We start from the raw sequence: 18,640 nt of genomic DNA on the forward strand, positions 1-18,640 counted from the left end.
TAATTTTCAGTTTTAATTTTTATTTATTTATACTAAATAGTATATTTATAATATTTGATCGTTTTATATTGACTAAGCTAGGGATAAGTATTTGGGTATCCACTCGAATTCGGTTAAAATTTATTCGGGTTTGATATTTTCGAGTTTAAAGATTCTAGCTCTATTTGGATATTTATAAACTTTGGTTCCGGTTTGATTTAGATCTTTGCGGATTTGATAACCCGTTTAAATTATTTTTAAATTTTAAAAATTTATATATCTTTAAATATCCTTAAATCTAAAATATAACATGTAAATTTGAGTAATGTAAGCTAAATTACTTAAATTAAAAATTAAAATAAATTTAACTTGAATATTTGGATGAAGAATAAATATATATATATATATATATTAAGTATTTTTGGTGTTTTGATTATTGTTTATCTACTTTAGATGTTTACTTTTGATTAATTTTATATTTTAAATCAACTTCAAATAGTTGGATATTAACTCGAAAAATAACTAACATATTGAAGTATATAAATATGATTTAAATACATTCGAATATCCGAAATATTTCGTTCGGATAAGGTTTAGTTATGGTTCTCTAGATACCAAAATGGTAAATCCGTTTGGATATTATCTAGTTTCGGTTCAAAATTAGTAATACTTTTTCGTTCAGATTTGTTCAATGAAGAGTCGATATTATAATTTCTATGAATTCTTTGTCTAATAAAATGTATTTTTTTGAATTTGACATTGATTTAATTGAGAAGTTAATGAAGTGTATTTAATTCAAATTTAATTTTAGAAAACACGTTAATATAAGTGGAAAAGACAAAACATTAAAATAGGAAGTATTATTTAATTATGTATTTAATTCAAATTTAATTTTAGAAAATACATTAATTAAAGTGGAAAAGACAGCATTAAAATAGGAAGTATTATTTAATGTCAGTGGCATGGAAGTGTAAATAACACTGAAAACTAAGGAATATTCTATATGTGTACTTCTCTTTTAATAATATAGATGGTTTTTCTAACTATAATATTTTAAATGATACTATTATTTCTGCAGCTTTTTTTAGTAATCGGATTGGCTTCCATGTTCCTCATAGGGGCCGTCGTAAACTGGAGAGCTCTTGCACTAACCGGTAAATTTGTTTGTGCAGTAGCTAATATATTTGAAAGCATTTAGTATTTTAGCAATTGTACCAAAGATGGTATTATATTTCATTTGGTTATAATAAAACTGTCTTGGTTAATTAACTTCAGGAGTTGCACCGTGTGTGATTCTATTCTTTGGGACTTGGTTCATTCCCGAATCACCTAGATGGCTGGTATGATTAAAGTTTGAAATTCAATTTCGGTTCAGTTAAGCTTTAGAATCTATAACTTATCAGTGCAACTCAAATGCTTTGGCGTTTGAAGGAAATGGTTGGACGCCACCACGAATTCGAAATGGCATTGCAAAAACTGAGGGGTTCTAACGCCAATATTGCAAGAGAAGCCGATGAAATCAAAGTACATTTTGAACCAAAGACTTGATTAGAAAACCGTTCCGGTACGTGACGTTGCATTTATGAAACTTTCTATAATTAACTTCGTTTTTTTGTTTACAGGAGTACTTAGCGACTATAGCTCACCTTCCGAAAACCACACTACGAGACCTTATTGACAAAAGGAACATACGTTTTGTGATCGTACGAATCTCTAATTCAAATAACCGGTGATTAACTATGTTTCCCGGGTCACTTTGGTTTTTAATTTTAGCTGTACTATACCAGGTTGGAGTTGGTTTAATGTTTTTCCAACAATTCGTTGGAATAAATGGGGTTATCTTCTATGCACAGCAAATTTTTGTATCAGCAGGTTATAATTCGAACCGGATCTAGTTAATTTTGATTTCAAACAGGCTTAGTTTCTAGACCACTCATCGGTTTTGTTCCGGTTTGGGTGTACCAGGAGCATCCCCAACTCTTGGAAGCATTCTATACTCGATCGAACAAGTCATTCTTACAGCACTGGGTGCAACGTTACTAATTGATCGGCTTGGACGAAGACCACTTCTTATGGTATGGTTCTTGCAAATATTTTCAATAAACTAAATAATACAAATTTCGATTATTCGGCCTGACCATATTGATATATTGCAGGCTTCAGCTGTTGGGATGCTGATTGGATGTTTGCTCATCGGAAATTCATTTCTTCTAAAGGTCACTCTAATTAATTTATTTATTTGAAAGAAAAGCTTAGAGTATATAGTGTTGGAAATTAAACCTGAAGTTTAGATATTAACATGTTTGATTTTGGTTTTGATGTTAATTAACCAGGCCCATGGTTTAGCAGTTGATATCATTCCAGCTCTAGCAGTTAGCGGTGTCTTGGTAAGCATCTTAAAATCAGGTTATGGTTTTTAACCTTTGGGTTTGCCTGGTTTACTGGTCATTTAACCAGGAAATCCAATTTTCAGGTTTATATCGGTTCATTTTCGATTGGAATGGGTGCAATCCCATGGGTTATAATGTCGGAGGTAAGATCAAAACGATATAGTATGTTCATATTGTCATTGCCATGATTTTTTTTCTAATATATTTCTTTATTCCAGATATTCCCAATAAATTTAAAAGGAACTGCTGGAGGGCTTGTTACGGTTGTAAATTGGCTTAGTTCATGGTTTGTCTCCTTAACGTTCAACTTTCTCATGATCTGGAGCCCTCATGGTATGTATTATTTTCCTTTACCAAATTATAGATTTTGTTATTTTATCATACGCATTAGATAAGCAAACAGTCTTCACCTTTTTGGGGTTTTAGGTGCATTTTATGTCTATGGTGGGGTATGTGTATTGGCCATTATCTTCATAGCAAAACTCGTTCCTGAAACCAAAGGCAAAACCTTGGAAGAGATTCAAGCAATGATGATGTAAATTTCTTCTATTTGTATAAGTTATATATGCAAATGCAATTTACTTTAATGTTCTGTTGGTCCAAGATAGCAGTGCTTTTACACATTTTAAAAAATATTCTAAGAATTGTTAAGTTCTGTTTGTCTTGTTTTTAGTATTTTCGTAATTATATGATTTAATTTTTTGTACATCAATTATCTAGGTACAATGGATATATGGATGAGAATTATCATATATATACAATAGTTGAACGGAGTTTCTAAATGGTTACCTTAGTTGTTAGATCTGCCGCTAACCACAAAATTCAGCAGATGAAAATATCATATATGTATATAACAAATGCCTCACGAACTCTTAGCTGCGAGACTATACATCAAGCTGATCATTTAAATGAGGATAAGTTAATGTCTTAGATGAGTACCTCTACAATGTAAAAAATAATCAAAAGAGGACATAAAAATGTTCAATAAAAAAAGATGATGCAAAACTCAAACAAATCAACAAAAATTTATCACTAGAGGTGGACCATCGATAAAGTTAAATTAGTGCATCGTATTAAAGAGTCAAACCCAAAAAGTTATTCAAGCCCATTAACTCATTGTATCTAGAGTTTTAGTAAGATAGATTTCATATATAAACCTGTGTAATGACATTGTAATGGGTAACCTCTTTTTTAATACAACTGTAATGGGTAATCTTGCCGTCTTTTCCCATCTTTATGAATTATCATTAGAATTTTTGAATCTCTTGCAGACAACCTAAAATCTTTTCTTTTGTATGAATTCTATCCGCTGATCTAGTCGATCCTTAACTAGTACTACAAAGTGAACTGATAATCATATTGTCTGATCCAAGTTTGAAATAATTTCTGTTTAATATCAAAAGATAAACCAATTATTTGTTACGATCCATCATGTAAATCGTTTGGACAAAAACTCAAATTCAAAATGATGATAATTTAGTTCCTACGAAGATCGAACAACAACCTAAAGTATTTTCCTTTCTTTCTTTTTTGCTAAAATATTTTTTTTTTGTATTTTCCTTTCTTGTTCATTGAATTTTAATAAAGCTCATCGAACTATTTCTAGTTTCTGTTTCAATAACTTTTCATAAACACACGAATCTATCTTGTCCTAAAATGTTATCACATCGTGCATATGAAACATCGATAAAGTTAAAGTAGTGTATATTTCGTACTTTTGTTAACCAATTAGTTTGGACAGATTAAAATTTGATTCTTGTGTTTTTGTTGCTTAAGAAATTAACTTAGAAAACATTTACATTCGATCATTTTTGTTAGGTTTTTGTTTTGCTAAGAATTTTTTTGTTAGGTTTACGCAGTAGCAAATTATCGGTCCATTTTATCTCAACTTATTAAGTAGACTAGGATAAGACCTGCGCCTTGCGCAGGGTGAAATATTTATTAAAAATTTTATGTTTTGATATTAAATAATATTTATCAAAATTTTCAAAAACAAATATATCAGTTTATGTATATGAATGTTTTATTTATTGTTTATATTTTTAATAATTTTTTGGTTCATAAAAATATTTATTTAATTAAGTTTTAGAAATGAAAATGGTAAAAGTGAAACAAAATAGACAAACTGGTTTTATACCAAAGAGACAACTATACATCATTTTTGTTATGTTTAATAATTTTCCATAATATATTTGGTATTTCTCAATATATAATAATTAACTAATTATAAATATTTGGTACACAGAAAAAGTATAGAAGCCCAATTCAAACAATTAAAATGTGATATCATTAATACTCCTATAATCATAAATTAAGAGTTGTTGAAAAACTTTGATGGTATTTTAAGAGAAAACTCAACCATATATATATAATAGCCAAATGTAGGTTTCCATATTGTTTGGAAAATTAAAATAATTAGCATTAATTATCTTGAAACCATATTTTAGTGTGATAAATTGAACCAATATTTATGTAAATTTTCAATAACTATCACAAATATATTTGGTAAGTCGTTCTTAATGGTCGAAATTATAGACTTGGTGACAAATTATATTATAATCTTAAATTAAATTTACCATATAGAACTTCTTCAATATTTTGTACTAAGTTTAAAATTTCGGTGTAATCATTAGTTTGGTGGAAAAGTTTTTTTATTTATTTAAACAGTCTGGTATAAAAATTTAAACTTTTGTTTTGAGAACCGATCAATATTGAGAACCGATCAATATTGTTTTGTTTTTTATTAACAAAACAATTTTGAAAAATTGGAAAACTATATATTCTCTTATAATTTGGTACTATGATATTCGACCCGTCACTCATATATCATATTCTCTTATAAATTGGAAAACTATATTTCCTTAAATATATATGATAAATATATGCTACTATGATATTTAAATACGTAAAGGATTCAATAATAAGATTTGAGAAAGTGGTAGAAAAAATGTCATAGTGTTTTAAGTTTAAATAAATTTTGGGTACACTATGTTCTAGCTAATAATTAATAAACAACAATCCAAAAAATAACACATAAAAGTATTACCGAAATTATATAACTGTAAATAAAAAATATTAAAATAACAAAGAGTAACCAACAACTGCATAATATTCTTAAAACTAAACATAAAAGAAATAAGGAAAGCTACATGCATATAATTTTGAAAAAAAAAACCTGTGAATTAGCAAGGTAAGAACAAATAAATTTATCCATACGCAAAAAGAGCTCAACTTCGATTCTTAGACTCTCGCTTCAGAATGCTATGGTTGAAATCCTGGAAACCATTAGATGGATTGTTATAAGACAATAAAACACAGCAACATGTACACGAACTATAGCATAATAAAAGTAATGAAAACCTTATATAAACACACCAACATGTACACGGTTTTTTTTATGCGAAATGGCTTACCTCCACTATCCTTATATATATTTTTAGATCTTCGGCACCAAGTTTAGATTTCCGTAAATATTATGCAATTAATACCCGATATTGCAAACATCATAATTGTCAACCCTGTAATGACAGCAAAATTGCCTATTTTGGAAATGAATGAATGATAAAATGAATGATTGCGTAATCATGATGGACGGATAATAATTTCCAATCATATGATTTTCCAAAACGAAACCTAATTAAAGTCAATTAACAAAGGTTGCTATAAATGTACACACGAAATTAAAGTGACTAAATTAAAGTCATTAAATTAATACACAAAATTAAAGTCACTTAATTTAGGTTGCTATAAATGGATTGTTCATAAATTGAATGCGAAAACGAAATTTGGAATTCGACGATAAAAGTATAGTATATAAGCCGATTATTCACATGTATCACAATGACATTTGAATGTAATTATTCTAGTGGATTAAGGGTGAGTCTAAAAATGGGCTGAGAGTGAATATGGTGCCGCCACGTCAGCATGACACACATGTAAATAACTTACAAAATGAAGGTTATTCTCCAAATTTGTTCCTTGGTTAATAAAAAGGGGATACCTCAGATAAGTTCGTATTATCATTACTATCAAGGGTCCCGCGCGTGAATTTTGTATCTTTTCTTTCTAAATAATACATTCCCATTTCTTATTTCAAATCTGTACAAGAAATGTACACGATTAAATGAAATAAAGTACAAAGTATGACTTTTTAGAGTATCACTAACCCAATCGATTTCGTTAAGAATAGTACAAGCGAATTCCGAACCATATTATTATTCAATACCTAGACTAACTGAATAGCTAAGTGTATATCAGCTTACTCATGTATATATATATATATATATAACCATATACTGTATTCTCGTTTTCTACATTAGTTGTAAATCAATATTTCTATAGCTAGAGTTCTGCTGTCATATTAAAAAACATGGATAAAACGACAAATTTGATTGTGTAATGCCTATAGAGTCTCCGTTGGTTTGGGTTCGTGGAGTTTCGTGCGTCGTTTTCTTAATTCTTTTCATTGAACCCTCGTGTTTCAGGTAGACTTTTGCCAACAAATCAGCTTCCTTGTTTTCTCCACGGGAGATCCAGATAGAATATTATATTACAACAAGAAAAGGGATGTTTCCATGGAGTCTCGTGTTTCCTCCGAGGGTTTCTTTTTCAAAGGCTGATTTTACTAATTAGAAGGTTCAAAGAATCTAAATATAACAATATGTTTTCATACTATATGTTGGTTTTCCATGTTTTGTTGTCATTTATATTTATGTTAAATTTGCGTAATCACGTTAGAATATAATAAGGGTGTAACTGAAAATCATTTACAGGAATATCATGAATTAATAGAATAAAATTAAATGGAATGAAGAGAAATGGAATAGAAATAAAATGAATTTATTAATTAAATTAAAAATAAAATTATGCATTTCATTTATTCTACTTGTTCCATACCTTTTACGTTGCTGAATGATTTTACAAAAAAAATATTCTCTTTCTATTGATTCCAAAAAAGTTTTAGAAATGCTTTATGAATGACTTTTCCTTATAATTGGTGTACTTTTCAAGGAACTAAATGGAATGATCCATTCCATGCATTCATATTCCAAAATTTGTTCATCCAGTAACAGCCTAACAGTAATATTATGTTCTTCATGTTAAAGTATTGTATTATTATTAACTTTTGTTGAAAGAATGTAAACTTAATCACATAATCAGTTTTATAACAAGTGCATCTTGAGTTTAAGATTATGAAAATGTTTTTCTTGTGGAGTTTCGATATAATTCATATGATATTGTTCACCTATTTAGGCTATGTATACACTCATTGAGCTATGCTGTTTTGTTATAAATTTGTAGTTCTTATTTTTTGAAATAGTAAATGAGATTTGGAATTACGCTGATCCTATATAGGAAACCAGATCCAAATCTGCTCAAATTATCTTCCTCAGAAAATACTAAAAACCAAAGAATTGCGATGTAGAAAAAAGAAGGAAACTCTGGAAAATTCATTGTTAGAAAAGGCTTAAATATAGCTGGCCACACCCATTTAACCAATAAACAACACCACGAAAGAGGAGTGCTAGTGCAAGTAATTGGTTACATAATTAGTTTTATCGAGGACTAACTAAGAAGTAAGAAGACTTAGTCACATATCTTGTTATAAATTATGTTTCATCCTGTTGAACTTGAAGCATCAACGGGAAGACGTTGCTTAAATAATGCTGCTATATATCATATGCACAGAGACGAAAGTAACATCTGAGCATATGTATGCTTCATTCAGACAAACCTTAGTATCATTCCCGTTTTCGGGAAAAAAAAACTAATGGCATTTATAATGATTCTTTAAAAAACTTAAAATGATTCAATACTTGATTTGACTTCTGATTTTATAAACATTATTTGTGTATGTATACTAACAAACTTCAGTCATGCGAATGAGTCGGATACATTATCCATCTAATCCAGCATGTCTTTATAATTTTATTATTGTTTAGTATAATATCTCAGATCTTTTGACAAATACCATAAATGCGTACAAACTATATGTAGAATATTTCCTGATGGACAACTGGATATACATGAGCAAAGGTTGTATTTTTCACATTTGAACAAACAGTCACTTTTCGGGTATCGAAGAATCTCTGTTCATATGTTTAGAGTTTAGACATTAGACGTGTAGTTAATAACCGATTGATTGATGACATTTTTTCAAAAGTTCTACTTGAAAATATTCAGTTAATTAATACTATTAAAAAATAATTAGTTAAATTATGTAAATTTTAAAATTCATTCTAAATACCAAACTTTTTCTACAAAATACCACAATTTTTAATTAAAATACAAGATTTTGTTTGGAAAACAATCTCACCAACTAACTTTGGTCAGGCTTTAGGCTTAGAAAGCTTCGTTTTTCGGTGGTGTGGTACTTCCACCTAGTTTAAATTTTTCTCACTTTGAACTAGAACGTGATAATGTTTTTTGTTAATTAAGAATGTTCTTTCCTTTTTCTATCCCAAGTCGAATCACTACGAAATTGATCATATTAAACAATATGAGATGGTGTGTTTCAAAAAAAAAAACAATATGAGATGGTGCACAGATCCAAATATTGAAATTGCTATCGTTAGATAGACACAGCAACATATCTTTAACCATCATCATTTACGGGTATTAGCAAATATATAAAGGGTATATAGACAATTAAAAAAGGTCAAGCATATACCGTATTTATATATATCAAGACAAAGCATATAGCTCCCACAGAATCTCTCTGTTTTGTTCATCAGTTCTTGACCTCTATTCAATTCTAGTGTTTTCAGGCTAATGGAGGAGGAGAATCATAGTATGGAGAAAGGATTACTACTGGTAAATAAGGCAGAGAGGAGAGAAAGCTCTGAAACTACGATAACTCCATTTCTCATCTTCACTACTTTCATCATTGTCTCTGCCTCCTACAGCTTTGGCATTGCCGTATGTTCCCATCTCTCTCTCTCTCTCTCTCTCTCTCTCTCTCTCTCTCTCTCTCTCTCTCTCTCTCTCTCTCTCTCTCTCTCTCTCTCTCTCTCTCTCTCTCTCTCTCTCTCTCTCTCTCTCTCTATATATATATATATATATACATGGCTAGAATATCATCATTCTCCTTCCAATTCTGTTAATTCTATTAAAGAAGATGGTGGATAATCTAAAGAATTTTCAAATTTTTAATAAAATTTGATTACTACTAGCTAGTACACATTTCAGAAATGCGTCTGATGGATATAGTTAGAATTGATATGTTACCATGTTTTAGAAGCTTCCACACAAATTGAAAAATATCTTATCAACCCGCTAGATATAATTTTCTAATTGTAATTTATCTCTATCCACATAACCTTGTTTTCAAAATTCAGAAATGACTTTGCTCGTTATAGGGTTTGCAGATAATATATCCAAACTGTATTCACTTTATTCAGAGACTCATGTATTCTAAATATCTTCTATTATGGAAAAACAGTTAGGTTTCACTGCCGGTACAATGTCTTCTATTATGGAAGATCTTGATCTTTCTATCGCACAAGTAAGCCTCTATTTCACTACATATATCATTTTATATGTCTATACATTTTAGCAAATATAAAATTACTTCAGATCTTTACAATAAAAAAATACATTTCACAGTTTTCAGTATTTGGTTCGCTACTGACTTTTGGAGGAATGATCGGTGCAATATTTAGCGCGATAATTGCGGATGCCTTCGGTCGTAAAATGGTTAAATATTCATTATGGTCTCAATGTCTCTATTAGTGAAATATTTAAGCTCTAAACCCTTTGTATTTTTTGTTATAATTATTTCCTAGACGTTGTGGGTCGCCGAGGCATTCTTCATAAGTGGATGGCTTGCAATTGCACAAGCCAAGGTTTCTTCACGATCCATTACTTAATTAATAACAAACTTACGTACTAATCTCGATTCATCTATCTTCCCATAGAATATTATCTTGTTAGACTTCGGACGATTCTTTGTGGGAACTGGAGTTGGTCTTGCTAGCTACGTGGTAAACTATTATTTAATTTACAGAGATTAATCATCTCTAAACTTGTAATGAATATAGTTTATTTCTTATATAAAAATCTGTAGGTTCCTGTATATATCGCAGAAATAACTCCTAAGAATGTGAGAGGCACTTTTACATTTAGCAATCAGGTAATTTATATATTACTAGCTTATAATCAAACTTAATATACATACACAAAACTAATACACTATTTTGTAATTGATCGATATCTTATAGCTTTTGCAAAATTGTGGGATTGCAACCGCATATTACATTGGAAATTTCGTATCATGGAGAACGATAGCCTTGATCGGTACTCCTTCCCACTTGTATTTATTTGTCAAATGTTTCAGTTTTCCATACTAATTAACTATTCGTCGTTAAAAAAAATATTATATGAAACTATTTTAATTAAAGGACTTCTACATCTTCAGGCATTATCCCATGCTTGATACAATTTTTGGGTTTATTTTTCATCCCCGAGTCTCCAAGATGGCTGGTTAGTCATAAGAATCATATCATTTCTCTAATTATAAAAAAGAGAACTTCTATATAAAAGTATTCTTTACGTTGACAAGTACTAAAATTAATGTATTTATATTAGGCAAAAGAAAACCGTGATGAAGAGTGTGAAGCTGTTCTTCAAAAATTACGAGGAAAAGAAGCTGATATTGTGAAGGAAACTCGTGAAATCATGGTACAAATACATCTAATCAACATTATGCTTATTTTTGGTTACAAATTACAACTTCATTATCATTATATATATTTAGTATTATTTATTTTGAAACTTTGCAGATTTCTGTTGATGCTACTGCGAATATCAGCATGCAAAGTCTTTTCAAAAGAAAATATACTCGTCAACTTACAGTAAGAAAATGGTTTTATTCATTTTTTTTTGAAGACTAAATGGTTTTATTCATTACCAAAAAAAACTATCAGACAACTATATTAAATCACATTTTACTTATATTGTTTTTTTTTTTGCTTTTGGTTAATTATATTTAGATTGGAGTAGGTGTGATGCTTCTGCAGCAGTTATGTGGAAGTTCAGGAATAAGTTATTACGCAGGCAGCATATTTGATCTTGCTGGTATAATTTATATTTTACAGATTGATACGTAATTTAACAATTGTTCCTTATGATAAAAAATAAAATAAATAATTTTCACTCTTTAAGGATTTCCTTCTCGGATTGGGATGACGGTGTTGTCTATTGTCGTGGTACGTATGCATATTTATGTAAATATTAAAAAGCAGTAAATAGTTGTTTGATTTGTTCATTGTTATTAATTAATAACCCAGCTCCTCATTTTTTTGTCTTTACAATGCTTGATTATAATCTGTAACCAATGCTAGGTACCAAAAGCTTTATTGGGTCTGATCATTGTGGATCGATGGGGAAGACGACCACTTCTGATGGTTAGAATATTTTTAATTAATATAGTACTTTAGTTTGTTAATAGATCGATTAATTTATATAAACAAAAATGCAGGCATCAGCTTTTGGGATATGTTTAAGTTGTATCACTCTTGCATTAGCGTTTGGATTAAAAGGTGTCCCTGGCATTGTAAATTTTACTCCCACAATGGCATTTATTGGAATAATGGTAAGTGATATCTAGTTCACTTATTTGAAATAGTACTCACAAAAGAAAATATTTCTAGCGTTTTTTCTTGTTCGTTTAGTTTGCTTTATATTATAACCTAAAAACAATTTCAAGTTTTTTTTTGAGAAAAGCCTACAATTTCAAGTTCGATCCTATATAAATGTTGTATAAATTTTCACAATGCGATAAAGCATAATCATATTTATGTTCCAAACAGACATACGTTATGATGTTCGCTGCTGGACTAGGAGCGTTACCATGGATTATAATGTCCGAGGTATATATCCATATATATTTATTTTTTACATGCTTAATAAAAAAACAAAACAGTTTCTTATTGTAACTGATGTTCATTTTTATTTGAAAAAATTATGCAGATATTTCCGATGGATATGAAAGTAGTAGCTGGGAGTTTAGTAACCATAACAAATTGGTTTACCGGTTGGATCGTCAGCTACTGTTTCAATTTTATGCTTATTTGGAGCCCTACCGGTACGTTAATACTACTTTTATAAACTGAATCTAATTTGGTTCAGTATAAAGTTTTGTTTTTCTTCTTTCCTACAAGCTTTTCAACCAAAGATAGACGTTCTTACAAAACCAAATTGAAATCCAATTATATTTAATATCATTTATCACAAAATAATTTTTTTTTGATATATACATACACACATGAACATATATATTATACATTATATATTTACACAATTTCTTCTTTCTCATATAAAACATCCATTTCATAAAATTGTTTTTTATATATCTATCTACTGAAGTTCGAGTTCTTTAGATTTATATTTTAGATCCTTTACAGATAATTCAAGTTTAGGATAAGTATACTAATTATGATATTAATGTATTTTTGTAAATTTTAATTGTAGGGACCTTCGTTGTATTCGCTATAATAAGTGGATTTACAATTGTATTTGCATGGTGTTTGGTACCTGAAACTCGAGGATTGACGTTAGAAGAAATCCAACTTCCACGCGAGAGTTGATGATCCCAGCTGCTATACGACACAAACAATATAAAGCTATTAATGTTAAATTCACTACGAAAATAAATTATATGTATAGGATCATGTACTCGTTCATGATAAGATCTTCTCCTCTCTCTCTTTTTTTAACGAACTTCACCATTCTCATCCTTTGTAATTTGTAATATTTACTCTCTTTTTCTTCTCCGTCGTAATATTATTTTCATTCGGCCTCATGTCATTTTTACTTCTACAAGTTTATAATTCAGTGAGTTCGCAAAAAAAAAAAAAAAAAAAAGTTTATAATTCAGTGTAAATCATACTGTCAAATTGTGTAACATTGGAGTGGATATGGACCAAGCTGACAAACAAAACAAAATGAAATAAGCTAGGCTATAAATACTTAACCCACTGGGCTTCTTATTTATTTTAGAGCAAACCTACTGAAATTTAATAAGTCCAATAACGGCCCAATAAGAGAGAGAATAACAAAACCCTACGGACCTGTACTCTATATAAACGCTAAAACTTGCTTTCCGCGACTCTTTCTTTCACTCTAGCCGGCGACGAACTCAAATCTTTGCAGAGAGATCGTAACAATGGCGGAAAAGGCAGTCACCATCAGAACCCGAAAGTTCATGACCAACAGACTTCTCTCAAGGAAGCAGTTCGTGAGTAGTTCCCATTCTTTTAACTCTTGTCTACTTCTGCATTCACTTAGCTGTGTAATAAAGATTTTTGAACAAAGGTAATAAATAAGAGTATGGTCAATTTTTTTTTGGAATATAGGTTATTGATGTTCTTCACCCTGGAAGAGCCAATGTTTCAAAGGTACCATCTTTCGATTGTAGAGTAGAGACTGTTAAATTGTTTTTTTTTTATTGGCTAAGATTTGTTTTCATTTTTTTACTGAAAAGGCTGAGCTTAAGGAGAAGCTAGCGAGGATGTACGAGGTCAAGGACCCAAATGCTATCTTTGTTTTCAAATTCAGAACCCATTTTGGAGGTGGCAAATCTTCAGGGTTTGGTTTGATCTATGACAATGTCGAGAGCGCTAAGAAGTTCGAACCCAAGTACAGACTTATCAGGGTAAGTAAATGTCTTATCTACCGGCTTGTTAGTCTAGCATTAGTTACTAACTTGATCATTAGAGTAAGTAACTAGCTGATAAGTTTGGAATGTGATTTGTAGAATGGTCTTGACACTAAGATCAAATGTCTTTTTATCTTTTTTTTTTTTAGTCTAGCATTAGTTACTAACTAGTACTCTTGATCAATTAGAGTTAGTGTCTGTCTTCTTTTGAAAACTTTTTAAGATCGTATGTTTCAATGTCTTTTTGTAGAATGGTCTTGATACCAAGATTGAGAAATCAAGGAAACAAATTAAGGAAAGGAAGAACCGTGCCAAGAAGATACGTGGTGTTAAGAAGGTGAGACTAATGCTACTAGTAATGACTCCTTTACACATAAGTGTTACACACTTATCATTCTGTTTAATCAAAAATTCGTTTTTGCTTTAACTTGCAGACCAAGGCTGGTGACCCCAAGAAGAAGTAAGATCTCAAGAGACGTATCAGCCATTTTCGGTTCTTGTTCTGCGTAATCACCTGTTATGTCATTTTAAGTTTTATTTGTCTGCTTTTAGATATTTTTTTTTCGTCCAACTAGACATGTATACTAAATCTCAAGCTTTTTGCTTGTTTCAATCGAATTTTTGTTGAAAGTTCTAATCGATTAGAGAAATTCATAATTCATAGTTTTGCTCAAAACAACTGGAACTCTTGATCAGTTCATTGTTTAACCAGTTATTAAACCAGTTATTAGATTCAATCCGGCTATGTAACTTGGTTGTGGTCGATCCTGGTCGGGCGATCTGATTTAAAAAACACGGGTGATAACCACATACTAGTCTTACCGTATTAAGCAAGGTTTCTGTTTATTCACAAATCCAAAGGTACTATTTAAACAAGATTTAGCTCTTAATCTCTAAACTAGAATGATTATCTTAACAATAACCACCAATTACACACCTACAAGAAGAAGAAAAGTACATAATTTAGTCAAAACACTACTGAAGTGACAATCCTCTTCAGATTCATCAACTCTGTTGGGTTGGGCCGAATTATTTCTCTTAAGCCCATATTATTTTCAGCCCACTCAACTTAGCCCAATATCTTGTAAAAACCCAAAGGGAAAAAATGTTAAATAGTTTTTCCTTTTTTTCGTAATTGCCAAGGCAATTTGTGATTAGGAAACCCTAGTGACTGAGAAGAGGCTTGTCACAACTATTCAATCAGCCGAAGCGAGGAGAAGACTGGAGAGAGAGAGACAGAGAGAGAGAGAGAGAGAGAGAGATGATGGAGAAGATGGTAGAGACGACGAGACGGTTGGTCGATGAACTGATCAGCTCAACCGATACGCCACGGGAGGAGACTAGGAAACACGAGATCAAACACGAGATCAACCGTTTGTTGGATGAGATGCTGCTGAGCTTGGAGAAACGAGAGCCTGAATCATCATCATCACCGGAGGAGGAGGAGCAGGTGGTTACTCCTTTTGTCGTCTCCGTCAAAGACGGCGGTAAAATCGATTACGATAAGGTGATCGAAAAGTTTGGCTGCAAGAGGATAGACGAGTCGCTGATCGATCGTGTCGAAAGACTCACTTGCCGTAAAGCTCACGTCTTCCTCCGCCGCGGCTTCTTCTTCGCACACAGGGATTTGGATGAGATTTTGGATGCGTACGAGAGAGGAAAGAAGTTCTATCTCTACACTGGGAGAGGACCGTCATCAGAGTCTTTGCATTTAGGGCATTTGATTCCTTTCATGTTTACCAAGTAAAAGTTACTATTGTCTTTATTCTTTTAAAGGTAGATGGGTCAATGCTGCTGCTTGTGCTTTATACTTAGTGGGCCATTGTCTTTTGGTAGATACTTGCAGGAAGCTTTCAAGGTCCCACTCGTTATACAGATCACTGATGATGAAAAATGCATATGGAAGAGCTTAGAGCCAAAGGATAGTAGAAAACTTGGCACAGAGAACGTGAAAGATATCATTGCTTGTGGTTTCGATGTCACAAAGACTTTTATTTTCTCCAACTTTGGAACTGTTGGCGGGTAAGTCAAATGCAATAGTTTTTGCTATAGTAAGTTATTCAAAAAAAGAGTTATAAGCAGGTTCTCTATCTCTAAGTGTTGAGAGTTTTGATGAGCAGTATTGTGAAAGCTTGCTTAGCTTTTTTTTTTTTGTTTGGCCATGGTGTTTCCATGACGTTTAGCTCATAAGATTGCTCTTATATTAATGTATCCTGGATATATGTTTTTGGGCTTATCTGAAGTTAACATTATAGTTTCGCAACCTTTTTGTGTGTGTAGTAAATTCTATGAAAATATGGTGGAGGTTGGAAAACGCGTTACAGTTAACAAGGTGATTTTTTACTCTCCTACTTCCCGTTTATGTGTCTTTATAGTTCGGTTAGGGTTCTGTTTTTTTTTCATTTTAGAATCTCCCTTTTTTTTTGGCTAGATGATGGCGACTTACGGCATTACCGGCGAAGATCCAGCTGCGAAAATCAGCTTCCCTGCGGTGCAGGTACGTCTCTTTGCTCGTGTTGGCGTGTTGCATGCATACGTATTATGCTAATGATGCATATAAAGAGACGACTGTTGTATTTAGCTTTCTTTTGTTTTTTTTCCATACAATTTTTTAGGCAGTTCCATCTTTTTCTAGCTCATTTCCAGACTTGTTCCTCGGCAATGACAAGCTCCCTTGCTTGATTCCCTGTGCAATTGACCAGGTGTGCTTGTTTTCTCACGTTGGAAACTTTGTGATGATTCATCTCTTTATGTGTGTGTAATGTATCATTGAGTTTTTCTGAACGTTTGGTTTTGGTTTTTGTTCAGGATCCGTATTTTAGGATGACTCGTGATGTTGCACCTCGGTTAAAATATATAAAGCCTGCTTTAATTGAGTCAAAGTTTTTACCTGCGCTGCGGGTAAGTGTTTTTTCTTGACTAGTCTTTAAGGATATTATACAAGTTAAACCACAAACTATTTGAATTGCCTTTGGTCACACACACCTTTTTTTTTGCAGGGAAAGAATGGGAAAATGTCTGCAAGTGATGCAAATTCCGCTATTTATATTAATGATAGCGCCGAGGACATAAAAAGAAAGGTGAAGATCTGGTTTGGATGTGTTTTTTACTTCGTTCTAGTGTCAAACTTTACCAGATGATTAGATTTTACCAATCTGTCTTAATAATGAAAATAAGATATGATTGCTTCCACTAATCTTGCTGAGTTTTTGTTCTTTTTAATATGTAGGTAAACAGTGCTGTTACTGGTGGGCGAGATAACTTGGAAGATCAAATAAAATATGGAGCAAATCTGGAGGTTACCACAATTCTCTTTTGTTTAGGCACCTTTGATCCCTTATTGGTTTTAGTGCTATAAGAAAACTTAACAAGTCTGTTTTTTTTTTTTTTCACAGGAAGACATACCGTTTCAGTATTTGAGTTTCTTCCTCGAAGATGATGCCGAACTTGAACACATAAAGAAGGTAAAATAACTTCATACTTGCCTCTCAACCTTTTCATCATTACAGAGAATGAATGAACGAAGAAGAATATGCTTTCAGATGTTTCTTGATGATTGATAACACATTGTTTCAGGAGTATGGAGAAGGACGAATGCAATCGGGAGAAGTAAAGAAGCGACTCACTCAAGTTTTGACAGAAGTGGTGGAGAGACACCGCAAGGCTCGAGCTGCTGTTACTGAAGAGGTATAAAAAGGAAAAATCGATTTGATTTAGTAACATTTTTACAATTAGACCAATCAGATATTTAATAACATTTTTTATTGATTTTTTTCTTCTATAATAATCAGATGGTGGATGCCTTCATGGCTGTGAGACATCTCCCAAGCAAGTTTGAGTAAACTCTAAAACGGAAAAAGCTCTACGACTTCGAGTGATGTTTACAGTAGATCTTTTATGCATATAGCTTAATCAGTTTCCTGGTTCAGTTGTTAGCTGGAGAGTTCACTGGTTTGAACGGTTATCTATTTATTTTGCTTTTATGCTAGGAAACATTAATTAAAAAGCCCATATTTGTTCTTTTGCTTCCAACCCAATACTTTCTGGACTGGGTCTGTTTATAATTCTATGCAGTGATTTCACCTATTATGGACTGCTCCAAAACCCTAATCTATCCAATCTGGTTAATATCCACTGATTAATGTCTTAACTCCAGCCAGCACAATCAACCTTTTCATATCGTATGCATGCGTCATCAAGAGACTCAAGCACAATCTATCTTCTGAAACTTTGATTTATTATCTATATGTATGTTTACATTTATGTAAAATATTTTAGTTTGGGATTATAAAATTATTTTCCTGAATTATCAAAATTAAATATAAAAAATAGTCTAGAAATTTATGTATTTATAGTAACATATGCTGAATTTAATACATCTAAACTAATTTAGATAGATTTAAACAAATTTTAACCGATTTAAAATAGTTTAAGTCGATTCAAATCGTAATCGTTTCGATTAGTCAAATGACAGCCATACCATTTTTTAGAATCATGGTCATAATGCAAATGTCTTCTTGTCAAATCCAGTGTCTAACTCAGTGATCCAACTATCGTATCTGACGAATACCTTTTTCACTTCATATATACTTGTCCATGTGTAAATCGACTATTA

At 31.5% G+C, this 18,640-nt stretch overlaps 4 protein-coding genes across 4 annotated transcripts in view; all 4 read left to right on the forward strand.

The window, feature by feature from the left end:
• LOC130496559 (sugar transporter ERD6-like 8) overlaps positions 1-3,077 on the forward strand; it is a 4,739-nt gene extending 1,662 nt beyond the window's left edge. Inside the window, exons 7-17 of the mRNA XM_056988689.1 lie at positions 1,058-1,133; positions 1,255-1,319; positions 1,411-1,503; positions 1,602-1,682; positions 1,767-1,851; positions 1,945-2,054; positions 2,136-2,195; positions 2,313-2,366; positions 2,453-2,512; positions 2,588-2,702; positions 2,796-3,077. Of these exons, the coding sequence (XP_056844669.1) occupies positions 1,058-1,133; positions 1,255-1,319; positions 1,411-1,503; positions 1,602-1,682; positions 1,767-1,851; positions 1,945-2,054; positions 2,136-2,195; positions 2,313-2,366; positions 2,453-2,512; positions 2,588-2,702; positions 2,796-2,908 (912 nt within the window). The 3' untranslated portion in view covers positions 2,909-3,077. The remainder of the gene's footprint in view (positions 1-1,057; positions 1,134-1,254; positions 1,320-1,410; positions 1,504-1,601; positions 1,683-1,766; positions 1,852-1,944; positions 2,055-2,135; positions 2,196-2,312; positions 2,367-2,452; positions 2,513-2,587; positions 2,703-2,795) is intronic.
• Positions 3,078-9,100: 6,023 nt separating this feature from the next.
• On the forward strand, positions 9,101-13,160 carry LOC108807534 (sugar transporter ERD6-like 9). The gene is made up of 17 exons (XM_056988690.1): positions 9,101-9,287; positions 9,811-9,873; positions 9,975-10,064; positions 10,154-10,213; positions 10,286-10,351; positions 10,435-10,500; positions 10,589-10,664; positions 10,786-10,850; positions 10,956-11,048; positions 11,150-11,221; positions 11,360-11,444; positions 11,532-11,575; positions 11,711-11,773; positions 11,848-11,961; positions 12,179-12,238; positions 12,339-12,453; positions 12,840-13,160. Exons 1-17 carry the CDS (start codon positions 9,141-9,143, stop codon positions 12,953-12,955), a joined length of 1,395 nt encoding a protein of 464 aa, XP_056844670.1. The 5' UTR covers positions 9,101-9,140; the 3' UTR covers positions 12,956-13,160.
• Positions 13,161-13,465: 305 nt separating this feature from the next.
• On the forward strand, positions 13,466-14,684 carry LOC108809813 (40S ribosomal protein S24-1). The gene is made up of 5 exons (XM_018581953.2): positions 13,466-13,605; positions 13,724-13,765; positions 13,852-14,022; positions 14,276-14,362; positions 14,460-14,684. Exons 1-5 carry the CDS (start codon positions 13,534-13,536, stop codon positions 14,487-14,489), a joined length of 402 nt encoding a protein of 133 aa, XP_018437455.1. The 5' UTR covers positions 13,466-13,533; the 3' UTR covers positions 14,490-14,684.
• Positions 14,685-15,289: 605 nt separating this feature from the next.
• On the forward strand, positions 15,290-18,088 carry LOC108810641 (tryptophan--tRNA ligase, cytoplasmic-like). Its single transcript, XM_056987967.1, has 11 exons — positions 15,290-15,768; positions 15,862-16,047; positions 16,300-16,357; positions 16,457-16,522; positions 16,641-16,727; positions 16,834-16,926; positions 17,025-17,105; positions 17,255-17,323; positions 17,421-17,489; positions 17,602-17,712; positions 17,817-18,088. The coding sequence occupies exons 1-11, from the start codon at positions 15,290-15,292 to the stop codon at positions 17,865-17,867; spliced, it is 1,350 nt and encodes a 449-aa protein (XP_056843947.1). The 3' UTR covers positions 17,868-18,088.
• The last annotated feature ends 552 nt before the right edge of the window (positions 18,089-18,640 follow it).

Source organism: Raphanus sativus, chromosome 6, assembly GCF_000801105.2.
Source record: "Raphanus sativus cultivar WK10039 chromosome 6, ASM80110v3, whole genome shotgun sequence".
NCBI lineage: Eukaryota > Viridiplantae > Streptophyta > Magnoliopsida > Brassicales > Brassicaceae > Raphanus > Raphanus sativus.